Source organism: Lactuca saligna, chromosome 9 (genome assembly GCF_052625555.1).
Source record: "Lactuca saligna cultivar CGN05327 chromosome 9, ASM5262555v1, whole genome shotgun sequence".
Classification (NCBI taxonomy): Eukaryota; Viridiplantae; Streptophyta; class Magnoliopsida; order Asterales; family Asteraceae; genus Lactuca; species Lactuca saligna.
Genome location: NC_136425.1, coordinates 2,335,588 through 2,348,830, shown reverse-complemented (window position 1 = coordinate 2,348,830; position 13,243 = coordinate 2,335,588). Strand labels below are relative to the sequence as shown.

At 36.6% G+C, this 13,243-nt stretch overlaps 2 protein-coding genes across 3 annotated transcripts; one reads left to right on the top strand and one right to left on the bottom strand.

The window, feature by feature from the left end:
* Positions 1–224: 224 nt before the first annotated feature.
* On the top strand, positions 225–6,409 carry RSH1 (RELA/SPOT homolog 1). 2 transcript variants are annotated; one of them, XM_078973380.1, is made up of 23 exons: positions 225–592; positions 680–858; positions 1,786–1,962; positions 2,173–2,238; positions 2,375–2,467; positions 2,655–2,786; positions 2,871–2,972; positions 3,051–3,128; positions 3,212–3,283; positions 3,363–3,470; positions 3,569–3,666; positions 3,744–3,804; positions 3,883–3,945; positions 4,027–4,083; positions 4,164–4,265; positions 4,392–4,550; positions 4,644–4,775; positions 4,868–4,954; positions 5,051–5,122; positions 5,193–5,279; positions 5,347–5,776; positions 5,867–5,941; positions 6,038–6,177. In XM_078973380.1, the coding sequence occupies exons 1-22, from the start codon at positions 568–570 to the stop codon at positions 5,890–5,892; spliced, it is 2,406 nt and encodes an 801-aa protein (XP_078829506.1). In that variant the 5' UTR covers positions 225–567; the 3' UTR covers positions 5,893–5,941; positions 6,038–6,177. The 2 variants fall into 2 exon arrangements, with proteins under 2 accessions (XP_078829506.1, XP_078829505.1); XM_078973379.1 differs by having other exon boundaries at positions 226–592; positions 5,880–5,941; positions 6,038–6,409.
* A 3,130-nt stretch (positions 6,410–9,539) lies between these two features.
* LOC145014933 (galactinol synthase 2-like) lies at positions 9,540–10,977 on the bottom strand. The gene is made up of 3 exons (XM_078973381.1): positions 10,573–10,977; positions 10,163–10,483; positions 9,540–10,023 (listed from the first exon to the last, which is right to left on the bottom strand). Exons 1-3 carry the CDS (start codon positions 10,888–10,890, stop codon positions 9,673–9,675), a joined length of 990 nt encoding a protein of 329 aa, XP_078829507.1. The 5' UTR covers positions 10,891–10,977; the 3' UTR covers positions 9,540–9,672.
* Between the last annotated feature and the right edge of the window lie 2,266 nt (positions 10,978–13,243).

Here is a 13,243-nt window from a genome sequence, read left to right as displayed (position 1 = left end):
AAAAAAAAAAAAAAAAAATTTAGATGTGAGCCAATAAAATAACCCGGGGGTCAAACGTGTCACCGGCGTGCCATAGAATCTTAAAAAACTTCCAACGCAACAACCGTGTTCCGCCGATCCCATTTCCAACAAATATTTCACCAACAAAATCACCACCTAAAAATATCTTTCCATTTTTATTTTTATTTTTTTTATTAATCTTAATATTTCAAGACCCCCCTTTTTTTGTGGTTTTCGGCTAACCATTTTCATTATCCTCTTCCCCCTCTACTCTTGTTGTGTTGTTCTTACACACTTTCGTTTTAATCGAAGCTATTCATATAACCCTTACTTTCATCTTACTACCGGAGTATGATCGACGAGCATCTACGGAAAAGCCTTATACGAATCTTTTGATTGACAGCGGCAGTTGAACTCTGGTCATTCCGCGGCTTCATATCTATACCATCGATTTAATCAGTTTAATTGAGTGAATTTCGAGTTGTTTGATGTTCTGATTCTTCTCTGCCATTATGCCTAGCTTGATTCAATGAGGCTGCTGTTAGGTTCCGATGCTTCTCATTAGATATGGCTTCTGCTCCAAATTTTTCAGGTACTTATATATTGCGTATAGGTTTTGTGCCTGTGAATTTTAATTAAGGTTTGCCTAATTGAATCTTAATTATCTGAGATTTGGCAGTGTCTGTAGAATGTGTGAGTATATGTAAGTATCCGAAAGGGGATGGAAGTGGAAGATATGATTGTAGTCCGATTCCGTGTGCGTGGAAGGCTCCAAGGGCCTTGACTGGCTTGCTAGCTACCACTGCTAATTCCTCGGCTTTGCATGTACAAAGTGGAAGAAAAATTCGTCGTGGCCATGTAATACTCACTTGCCCTATACTTAGAATTATTCTTTCCCCTTTTCTATTAAATGTGGTGTGGTATAAGCTGATGCTAGCTCTCACTTTACCTTTACTGATATTACCATGTTTTTGCAGCTTCTGTCGTTTCAGTGTTCTAGATAGTTGTGTTTATAATTCTGAGTTGCTGTTGAACACTTCCCCTAGGATATTGGAAATCCATAGAATAGAACTTCTTAAACTATATCCTGAACATAATCTAAGGGTAGTAAACAGTATTGCAATTTCTATATCGATTTAAAAAAATAGTAACTCTGGTACGATTGGCTCATGGATATGCTGATATGCATGTTAAAATCATGTAAAAAGTTCTTAATATTGTAGTCCTCATTGAAACTAAGGCTACATCATGTCAAGTATCTGGATTTAAAAATCTAATGATCCTGCTTATGAGTCTATCTGATACCCATCAAACGTAGTGCATAGCTGTGAAAGACTGTATGTTGGCTTTTGGTTTCTTAGTCTCTCTTGGTTTATTTGATGGATTTGAATATGTTAGTCGCTTAAATGGAAGGACGCCACTAGCATTTTTCTCTCACGAGGACCTGTCTTGATTATATGTAAACTAAATTGCAGTTGAAGAGAAGTTTAGGAACAACTTCAAGACAAAGATTTGTTTCCTTTGATTTCATAGTCTAAACAATAAAAAGTAGCACATAAGTTTCCAACATTTCATTCATGAGAAACTGTTCTTTGTCCTGACTATAAAAATTTGCACCAATACTTAATGCAATGCCTATCCTTCTTGTCTCGGTTCCTTGTTGAAGGGTTATGTCATTACACAATTTATTTTGTACTATCAGACAGCTAAGGAGTTATACATTTTATAAGTGCAAGCTTCTTAATTGATTTTCTGTGTTTTGATATTGATTGATACATATGCCAGAGATGTGAGGCTGCTGACATGAGAGCCAGGTTATCCTTTGAAGCTTTGGATGACTTCCCTCCACGAAGACTTGTAAGGTCAAATTTGCTTCATCTTGCCTGTAGGAAATGGACAGTGAGTTGTTCTTCGTCATTTCCTTCAGGATATGATGAGGTTTCTCCTGAACGTTTGTGGAAGGTATGTGGATTCATTGCCAAGCTGTTAGTTCTTTCATGCTGAACCCCTTAGTATCTCAAACCTTGTTGGCTTTGAAAATGTGTTTAGATGCTATACAAGATAAGATGTGTATAATTTAATTAGTATTACATACCATGCAAGAAAGATTATGCTTATTAATTGAGCTGTTAAGTAAGGGCTACTAATGTCCTTTTGTTTTGATATCCCCAGGATCTTCAACCTGCTATTGCATACCTTACATCCGATGAGTTAAAACTAGTGCAAGCTGCTCTAAATGTAGGGATTTACGGTCGTTATGTATGATTATTTTTTTTTGTTAATGGAGTAGTTAGCCTTTTAAGTTGTTGTACTTGACTTCTCCTTTCAATTGCTTTAATCCTAGTTTCTACTTTTTTTTTTTGGTGGTGTGTAGCTGGCTTTTGAGGCACATGATGGGCAAAAAAGACGAAGTGGAGAACCCTTTATCATTCACCCTGTTGAAGTTGCAAGAATTCTGGGAGAACTTGTGAGTTGCACAATATTATGAATGGTTCTTATGGAAATAAGTCGTTAGATATCCCATCAGCAATTGGTGGGGACCTGACCTTTTTAAGTTTATTAAATTCCTTCGGTTCAATTGCTTTTGTATAATGGTGTTATTAAAGAAAATAAAAATCACTTAGCTGACTAATAATTAACAAACATTTCTTAAGGAATTGGACTGGGAGTCAATCGCTGCTGGTTTATTACATGACACAGTTGAAGATACAAATCATGTTACTTTTGAAAAAATAGAGAAGGAATTTGGTGCAACTGTTCGTCACATTGTTGAAGGAGAAACTAAGGTGTTCTATTTTGCATACTGTACATTTTGTTTTGCAGTTGTGATTTTTAAAATATCTGTCAGACTTGATTCTAGTCTAATTCAGGTGTCAAAACTTGGCAAGCTGAAGTATAAAAATGAAAGTCATTCAGTACAAGATGTGAAAGCACATGATCTTCGACAAATGTTTCTCGCCATGACTGAGGAGGTAACACATTCACTGATTATTGCACGTTGTTAGTTTTACTTCAATTTCAATTGCTGCTGAATTTACTGCTTTTTCCAGGTCCGAGTGATAATTGTCAAATTAGCAGACAGATTACATAATATGCGGACTCTTTCACACATGCCTTCACATAAGCAGGTGAAGTCAGATTTTTTGATCAAATATCAACACACCACAATTTTCTGTGATTCAAAGTTGTCATTGTTTTTGACCATCTACAGTCCAGCATTGCAATGGAGACACTACAGGTTTTTGCTCCTCTTGCAAAGCTCCTTGGAATGTACCAAATTAAGGTAGATTTTAGATTATACAAAGGAGTTCCTTTTTTTATTTATTGGTATATCTTCTTTGTGAACATTAATTTCTTTGCAGTCTGAGCTTGAGAATTTGTCCTTCATGTACACAAATCCGCAAGATTATGCTAAAGTCAAGAGACGAGTTGCAGAACTCTGTAAAGAACAGGAGAAAGAAATTGAAGAGGTACTTTCATCTGTGAAATTAAATTTGTTAATGTCTTTTTGTTCATTACATCCGTACCATTTCATGTTTCCTGGCTGATTGTTTTCTTCCTCTGTTAGGCAAATAAAATTTTGATTAAGAAGATTGAAGATGATCAGTTCTTAGACCTCATGACTGTGAAAACTGAAGTGCGTTCTGTCTGTAAGGAACCTTACAGGTAAGGTGATGGAATGGACCCCCCTCTGTTAAAGTTGCATCTGCATCTTGTTGATTATGGAGTCTTTGTATTTGCAGCATCCATAAATCTGTACTCAAGTCCAAAGGTTCAATCAATGAAGTTAATCAAATTGCACAGGTAGTTAATCAGTTGCCCAATAACTTGGTTGCTTCTAATTTTATTCTTCTGACATGCTTTTTGTATTTGGTTTAACAGCTGAGGATCATAATCAAACCCAAGCCTTGTGTTGGTGTAGGGCCTTTATGTAATGCACAGCAGGTAATAAAGTTTACATTTGTCAAATACTTACTGCACAGCTTTTAGAAGAACATTATTCCTTATCAATGCTATTTGTTGCAGATTTGCTACCATGTCCTTGGGCTGGTACATGGGATCTGGACCCCCATACCTCGAGCTGTGTGTATCCTGACCATTTTGCCCTTGATTCTAATTGGTTTTCAGCTCCTTCTCTTATTAATATACACCTTTTTTCACAGATGAAAGACTACATTGCAACCCCAAAACCCAATGGTTATCAGAGCCTTCATACAACTGTAATTCCATTTCTTTATGAGAGCATGTTTCGTCTAGAAGTTCAGGTACCGAAATTCTTTTCACTGGGCTTTTGGTTTGGTTGATTAGTCTTGTATCTTTCTTCAACTACTTTAGAACAAGTGAAGAAGCAATGTTTAATACTTTATACTTTATATTATATGCAAGTGCAGATTAGAACCGAAGAGATGGACTTGATAGCAGAAAGAGGTATTGCTGCTCACTACAGTGGGAAAGTTGTTGTTAATGGCTTAGTCAGACATACAGTGGCTAATGACAGATACTTGAGAGGGAAACCAGTCTGCCTTAACAACGCAAATGTAGCCCTCAGGGTATGCTATCTGTTACTTGATACTTACTCATCATCATCATCATAATAAATCATAACAGATTATTCAGTTCGGTTTCACAACTGATTTCTTCAGATTGGGTGGCTGAATGCGATTAGAGAATGGCAAGAGGAGTTTGTTGGAAACATGAGCTCTAGAGAGTTTGTAGATACAATCACTAAGGATCTTCTAGGTAGTCGTGTCTTTGTATTTACGCCAAGGGGAGAGGTAAAATGCTGACATTGCTTTTGCATATTTTATGTCTCATTCTCTCTAAAATCTAAATTCACTTTATTCTTTACGTGTATGATCCATTACAGATTAAGAATTTACCCAAGGGAGCAACTGTCATCGACTATGCTTATATGATACACACTGATATTGGGAACAGTATGGTAGCTGCAAAGGCAAGTCCATTCTGTAACTATTTGATGGGTATTTTTAGCCTAAAGGGTCTCAAGAGTTAAGTCTAATAATGACATCTTATCATCTTCATTCTTCAGGTCAATGGCAATATTGTTCCTCCCTTGCATGTGCTTGCAAATGCAGAAGTTGTGGAGATAGTGACATATAACGTCAGTTGATCTCAACCATCTTTAGCTATTATTATTAATAGAAAATAATTAATTAAATAAAAAATTGTAGGCCCTCTCGAGCAAATCCGCTTTCCAGAGGCACAAGCAATGGTTGCAACATGCAAAAACACGAAGTGCAAGACACAAGATTATGAAAGTAGGTTAGGTTAGGTTGGGTTAAAGTGATGATTGTATGTTTCTGAATTCTGATGTATTGTGTTCAGTTTTTGAAGGAGCAGGCGTCTCAATCTGCAAGTCAGCTAACAGCGGACTCAGTGAGGGAGTTTGTTGCTGATTCGGGTGAGGATAGTGAAGCGGAAGAGGTAGTAACAGACTACTCTAAAGGGATCCAGCACCCGTGGGAGAAGATCGTCATGAATGTCATGGAAATGTCATCCATGAAAATGATGGGTGCAGATCTTTTCCAGTTAAAGAACAACACTAGTAGTATTAAGGTTCCCCAAGTTAACGGAAATCATAACAAGCAAGTGAGTGTTAGTTTGAAGGCCAAGGGAGTGAATGGTTTTGCTAAGGCTAATAAGGAAGCGGTGTTACCTGGTCTTGAAAGCTGGCGTGATGGGAAGATTTCATCCTGGACTGATTTTGAAGGACATTCTATCCAATGGATGTGCGTTGTTTGTATTGATAGAAGAGGTATATACTTTTCCTTCCATCAACCATCAACTATCGTCTATCTCTATATAGTATATACCTAGACTAGAGGGTGATGTAACGGTAATTAAGTGTTGTTTGACAGGGATGCTTGCTGATATCTCAAAGGCGTTGGGTGATGTTGGTGTCACAATTTGCTCATGTGCGGTGAGTGTCATTATTTCTTGTTTTCATCTGTGTGTTGGTTTGGTTTGGTTTGGTTTGGTTTGTTATATGGTTGATGTTGAGCCTGTAAATGGACAGGCTGAGGTTGTTAGGGGAAAAGGAATGGCAGTTATTCTGTTCCATGTTGAAGCAAGGTATGAGAACATGGTGAGTGCGTGTTCACAGGTTGATTTGGTCCTTGGAGTTTTGGGATGGTCCACTGGCTGCAGCTGGCCTGGAGTAAACAACACCCACCAATTACGAGAATGTTGATAGCAAGTTTTGTTCCACTTGGAATACCAAGATTCTTTATACTCTCTTTTTGGTGTATATAGTTTGTCATATTTATATCTATTATATTATATTATGATCCAAATAAATAGAGACAGGGGGACTGTATATAAAGGAAGAGAAGGAATTATACATGTAAAAATACTTCCAATGATAATGGAGGCTTACAAATTACACGCACTGTTTCTTGATAGGCAACCAAGAAGCAACGTACCAGTCGTTTACTTGTATAAAAAATTAGGTAGGTATTTCACATAAAGTGTGTTCGTGTAAACAAGAAATACATTGAGTGTGTAAATATCTTATTAATTCACTGTTGTGAAATCCGTATATTATACGGGTTAATTAAAACATAATGTTAAACAGGAGCGATTAAATGAAAAGTTTATTTGAATTTGAAATATGAAATAAGTGAAAATTATAAAATAAAAAAAACATGCAAAAAATAAATTAATTAAAATTATGTGTTTAATTGTTAGACCCGTGTACTAAACGATTTATTATAATAAAATGTTAAATACAAATATTTAAAGTGTAAATTTATTTGAAATTGAAATTTGAAATTTAAAATTTGAAATTAATAGTTATTATAGTAGGTTTAATTTATGAAAACTAAATTAATAATATAGTGGAAATGAATAATGAAATAATTGATAAGTGAAAAATAAATATATTTTAAAATTATGACAAAATGACATGTGCCCAAATAAATAAATGAAAGAATAAAGTGACAATAACATTTTCATTTATTATGGTAGATGTTTTACACAGAAAAGATATAGATAGTCCTATATATAGAAGCATGAATCGTACTATCGTAGGCATAGGAAACTCTATGAGGCTATGAGCCCATGGTTTAACTGGGCCAAATATAATAAATGTAATATTTATATTAAAACACTTTTCCTGAAAAGATCCTCAAATCGGGTAAAGTTTTGGCGAAGGTATCAACTAATCGACTTCTACAAATACCAAAGATTCTCAAATCAAATAAAGTTTTGATGAAGATATCAACTAATTGACGTGTTCAAATATGAGGACTACATATGGTTGACTTCCTATTTGATACGAGTGAAATGGCAATCTCCTAGACCTTTTTATGAAAAATGATATTGTTTGCAATGTGGAATAACTGCCTCATTATCACAATTCGAGTTCATTGATTTTCCTATATCTGCTCGCATGTAATCTCAGGTATAGTCCTGTATTCATACTCAATAGCTTGAGGGAAAACATCATTCTCTTTCTTAGGTGCTGTTTGTTTTTTTGAAACGAAAATATCCAAAGTCTGTGGACCACCTTTACAACCATATGTGAAGAGGGGGATCAAACGACTGCAGTATGTAATTGTTTTTTAACCTCTGCAAAGTGCTGCAATAAGTTAAAGTAAGGTCTGAAGAAGTTTGAAGCAGAGGGTCAAGTGCCGCGCTACACAACACACACACAACAGTTATTAAGTAAGAAGTCTTCTGAAAAAACAAACAGCTACGAAGGATCAAGTGTTGCGCGATGCAACAATAAGTGGTTAAAAGAGGTTTAAAAAAAACAAAAAACACATTACTTTCCACGAAACTAGATTTCCTTCAACAAACACAAATATCATATAGGCCAATGCCTATTTGTAGCGTCCCTATTGTATTGGCATATGTAACCCTTCAAGGACACAATGACCATGATCACCCTTTAGAGTTTAGATACTTCACAATAACTAACAATATCTCAAATGAAACAACGTGACTTACAACACCCACCAAGGAAAGCAATGCTTGAACGTGTAACTATTTATGTTTTCCTACAATTCTTCTGTATTTATCTGGATTCTCAAGTAAATCTTTATCACCTCCTTTCAATTTTGTATTTGAAATTATTGGGGCCTCACAATATTTTTGTTTCAATCATCCCAAAATCCTTCAAAATATCCAAACGATATTTACATTGGGATAAACATACAATTTTCGAGTACAAGAGACCTCAATTTTATGTAGGGATTTTTTTTTCCTTCAAAACTGAGACGTAAGAATGTCTTTCAACTTCTTGGTCCTAATTTCAACACTCCCAATAATCACAATGTCACCAACATACACCATTAGCAAAATACATCTGGAAAACGTTCAAGTCAAGAACACATAATGATCATAAGAGCTTCTTTGTGACCCAAATTCTGTTACCACAACGACAAACCGACCAACCCAAGCCCGAGTGGATTGATTTAAACCATATAGCGATTTATGCAATCTACAAGCTTTGCTACACTCCCGGTGACCAACAAACATAGATGATCGCTCAATATAATTTTTTTTTTTTTTCATGTAAATCACCATACATGAAGGCATTCTTCACGCCCAGTTGGTGAAAAAACAACGGTTTGATAGGCCCATGATGTTATTTGGAGTTGCATGGTTAAGGAGACTCGAGAACATGTATGTTATATACCAACATTACACGTCACCAAAAACTGCCATGTCGTGACATCACGTCACCTCAACCTCACGTAACCAAATAATATCATACCAACTTGCCACGTAGCAGGTAAGTAACACTGTAAAAGTTAGAAACCTTAATGAATAAAATGTAACAAAAAATAACTTAATGTCAAAATAGAACATTTATGATAACATAGTTACTTTTATGCAATTTACTATTACCAAAATTATGATTTTGGTTAATATCCTTTCTATAAATTCATTAGCGAAATGCAAAAATAGACTATACGGCCAAAATGATGTTATTTTTATTTTTACACGGCTGTTCTAACATTTGATTATAGCTCATGCCTATATATAGAACTGGCATAACATGCCAACTCAACAATTACACGATTAATCTGTTTTCAGACAGATGTAGCAAAAATAGCATAATATCATTTTTTTTAGCTAGTTGGTTTGCTTTTTAAAATGTGTCCGTTCAAAGAAAAAAAACAGAAACACCTACCAAATTAAACTGCTAGTGTAGTACATGGAAAGAGCACCTACAATTACAAAAACCCCTCAACCTCGCTGAGCGCACGTATGATATATACTAAGAAAACGACCCATCAACACGACTAGGTGAAAAATACAAATCAATCAGACAAAATCTTGGAAAAGAAAATAACCTATTAACCCCTAAGGATTTGCTTAACACCCTCGGAAGTCACACAATAAAAGACTTTACCCAATGAAAAGATTCTTGTCACATTCATTGATCTTTAAAGATTGACATGAAGATCAGGACACTAGATCTTTTTTTCGAAAAAGAGTACACTAGATCTTGGTACCTCTGAACTTTAAACTTAACAACATTCCAATATTATTACGATAAGAACGAGAAAAAGAGCAATCAGCAAACCTTTTACCTCCTAATTTACATATCCATTATAAGAAATGGAGTGAAACCAACAACCCAAAACAAACTGTGAGCAATACATTATATATACTCCGGTCTCTACCATAGAGCTTAGCTAATTAAGCGGCCGAGGGCGCGCAGACGGTTACTTTAGGGTCGGAGATCAGTGCCGGCATCTCACCATTAATATTGTTGCTGCTGGCTGACAAAATCGGGTTTTTATTGCAATCTAAAGACTTGTCGTTATAAATATCCCACCATTTCTTCACAAACATCTTTATGTCCTCCCTCTGCATGTTCTCTTCTTCTCCAGTATACCTCCATGGCTTTGATCCAGCAGCACAGTAATGAACTACTTTCACTTCATCCACATCTACATTTTCTGGATGCCGCCACAACATCGCAAGAACAAGATTGTACACCAGAGGGATTGGCTTGTAGATATCCTTGAAGTACATGTTCAGAAAATCCTGCAAGACGAATTTTGTTAATTAGTTAATCGCAATCACCGGAAGCATATATATATATATATATATATATATATATATATATATATATATATATATATATATATATATATACGACTGTTAATTAATAATTAATACGTACCTGTTCAGCGAAAGGGGTGGGAGGGGTCACGATGAGGGTTTTTAGCAGATCATCATAGGTGCTGATACTTGGTTCAAAAACAAACATGCCGGCGTTGAAGAAGAGAGACGGTTTCGGACCCATGTCGGCCGGCCACTGGACCTTCTCCGGAGACTGCTGGCAATACCCAATCTGGTATTGCGGCGAATGGCTCCATGTCTTCTCGCAAAAACAGTCCATCACGGCGTAAAAGTGGCCGTCCGGCAGGTCAAACAGATGGTCAATGTTATCAAACACCTGGATATCTCCATCCAAGTATATCATCTTCCCGTACTCCACAAACTGCAACATAAAACTAAAAGATTCAATCCACGTGCGAAATCATATTAATGCCACGTATGAAATGTAAAAGAGACACGTGTAACCCATACCTTCCAGATGCGGAGCTTGGAGTAGTTGATGACGTAATACGCCATGGCGAATTGAGTCTGACTTTCCGGTGGGTAGACCGGTTCAATTTCTTTAACGATGCAACCTTGAGACTCCAGGATACGACGGTGCTCCTCCGGAACGTCGGGAAGAACCACCACGACAAGAGGATACGCGGAGTTAACCTTCCTTAACCCTTTGGCCAATCCGACGACACCCTTTATGTAGTCGCCATTTCCTGCCAAGAACGTTACGTACGCCCTCTTCTTGGAATTCGAAGCCGTTGGTATTATATCAAGATTCACGGCTGCCGGAGCCATTCTTCAACAACTGAGAAACAGGGGAAGCAAGGATTTAAGAAATTAAGAGAAGTGAAAAGTAGGTAGAAGACTGATTTAATGTTTGTGGAGGAAGGAGGTAGTTATATAAGTGGCAATTCAGGTTCAGTTTACTCAACCGGAATCCTGTAATCGGTTTACACGTAGCAATGGTTTTGATCGGACGGTGTAGAGATGGTTACCGAGAAGTTTCTCGAGAAAGAGACAACGGGAGAACACAGAAGTAGTGTAGAGTAGTTTGGAATAGGCTAGAAGGTCTGGGATTATATATGTTTGACTTGTGTGAGTGCACCCCTGTATCATCGTTTCCTGGTTTGATTAAATTTAGTATTTAAAATTATGAATAGCTTTTGTAACAAAATTAAATATGTCGATCATGTTCGAAAATAGAAAAATATAACGTTTTTAAAATGGACGTTCGAAAATAAAAAGAATATACGATGGCACTAAGGTACTTCTTGTTTTTTTTGAAGAAAAAAAATCATGAAGTACAGTCTCTGAAATCCTGTGCAGCGAAGAGGTGGACCAAACGGTTGCAGGCTGTAATAAAAAACATGTTTGTTTTTTAATATCTGCAGACTGATGTATATATTAAAACATTAAAATAAATCTTGTAAACCGAAAATAGTTTTTCAATACCAAAAATTTAATACTTTTAGTATTAAAACATTAAAATAAAATTCATACAATCAAATTAGATTTTAAAGAAATTGAGAAAACATTCTATTCCATTTATTGATTATTGATTCATGCACGTACAAGCAATAAAGAGATCCTTATAAACGGGATCAGATAAACTAGCTAGAAAATAGGCTAAAGATAAACATAGAAATAAACTAAACAATACGTGATTATCTTAATGGAATAATCTAGATGTGTAAAATAGCTCCATTACTCCCCCTCAAGATGGAGCATGAAGATTAGGAATGCCCAACTTGTCCGATAGAAATTTGAGACGATCTGATCCAAGTGGTTTGGTCAATAAATCAGCTAACTGGTATTGAGTCTTGATTTTGACAGGTGTAATCTCCTTAGACTCAACCCGTTCCTTAACAAAGTAACAGTCCATTTCCACGTGCTTTGTACGTTCGTGGAAAACAGGATTGTGGGCAATGTGTCGAGCAGATTCATTATCACACAAGAGGGGAGTGGGTTTGTCCAAAACAATGTCAAAATCAGTCAACAACCAACGAATCCAAAGTATTTCACTAACCGTGACAACCATTGCACGATATTCTGCTTTAGTAGAGGAGCGTGAAACAACAGATTGTTTCTTGGATTTCCAAAAGATTTGAGCACCCCCTAAGATCAACAAATATCCTGTTCGTGACCTTTGTGAGAAGGGGCATCCCAACCAATTAGAGTCACTGTAGGCATTGAGCTTAACGTCTCCTTCCTTTGGTAAGAGTATGCCTTGCCCCAAGGTGTTTTTCAGATATCGAAGTACTCGCATGGCTACATCCCAATGGTTTTGGCGAGGATCAGAAACAAACTGACTAAGCACATTTATTGCGTAAGTTATGTCAGGCTTAGTGGCTTGGAGATAGAGAAGCCTACCAATTAGGTGTCGATAGGTGCTTGCATCTACCTTGTCAACATCATCTCCTTTATCGAGCTTCAAATTTTGTTCCATAGGACACTTACTAGGCCGACAACCAAGCATGCCAGAATCTTCGAGCACATCAATGGTGTATTTGCGTTGACTGAGTACTATCCCTTCATTTGTGCGAGCCACTTCAATTCCCAAGAAGTATTTCAAAGTTCCAAGGTCTTTAATACTAAAATTCTTGTCGAGGCATGACTTCGTATCTTCTATCTTCTTTCTATCATTCCCCACAATGATAACATCGTCAACATAGATGAGTGCTGCCACAAAGATATCTCTGTCTTTGTGAATAAAAAGCGAGTGATCAGCATGAGACTATCGAAAAGCAAGATCTTGAAGGGTAGCAGTGAATTTGTGATACCAGTTTCGCGAGGCTTGTTTTAGGCCGTATAAGGACTTCTTTAGCTTACATACACGTGTCTCATTATCTTTTCTGAAGCCTTGTGGTATTTTCATATAAATGTCTTCATCGAGATCGTCAGATCGCCATGCAGAAATGCATTGTTGACGTCTAATTGGGATATGATCAAGTCACGCTTGAAAGCTATGGTAAGCAAAACACGAACAATGACGAGTTTAGCAACTGGGGAAAACGTGTCATGAAATTCGACTCCTTCCATTTGTGTGTAACCTTTTGCTACAAGGCGTCTTTGTATCGTTCCACCTCTCCATTCGGCTTATACTTCACTTTGTACACCCACTTAGAGTCTATAGCTCTCTTGTCTTTTG

What these genes read in the sequence shown, in the direction of transcription:
- LOC145014933 (XM_078973381.1), bottom strand. Translation starts at nt 10,890, where the DNA reads ATGGCTCCGGCAGCCGTGAATCTTGATATAATACCAACGGCTTCGAAT. An exon ending in CCAAGCTCCGCATCTGGAAG is followed by an intron (nt 10,484 to 10,572) that starts GTATGGGTTACA and finishes TTTATGTTGCAG; the next exon opens with TTTGTGGAGTACGGGAAGAT. An exon ending in CCACCCCTTTCGCTGAACAG is followed by an intron (nt 10,024 to 10,162) that starts GTACGTATTAAT and finishes TTCGTCTTGCAG; the next exon opens with GATTTTCTGAACATGTACTT.
- RSH1 (XM_078973379.1), top strand. Translation starts at nt 568, where the DNA reads ATGGCTTCTGCTCCAAATTTTTCAG. An exon ending in CAAGAATTCTGGGAGAACTT is followed by an intron (nt 2,468 to 2,654) that starts GTGAGTTGCACA and finishes ACATTTCTTAAG; the next exon opens with GAATTGGACTGGGAGTCAAT. An exon ending in AGGAGAAAGAAATTGAAGAG is followed by an intron (nt 3,471 to 3,568) that starts GTACTTTCATCT and finishes TTCCTCTGTTAG; the next exon opens with GCAAATAAAATTTTGATTAA.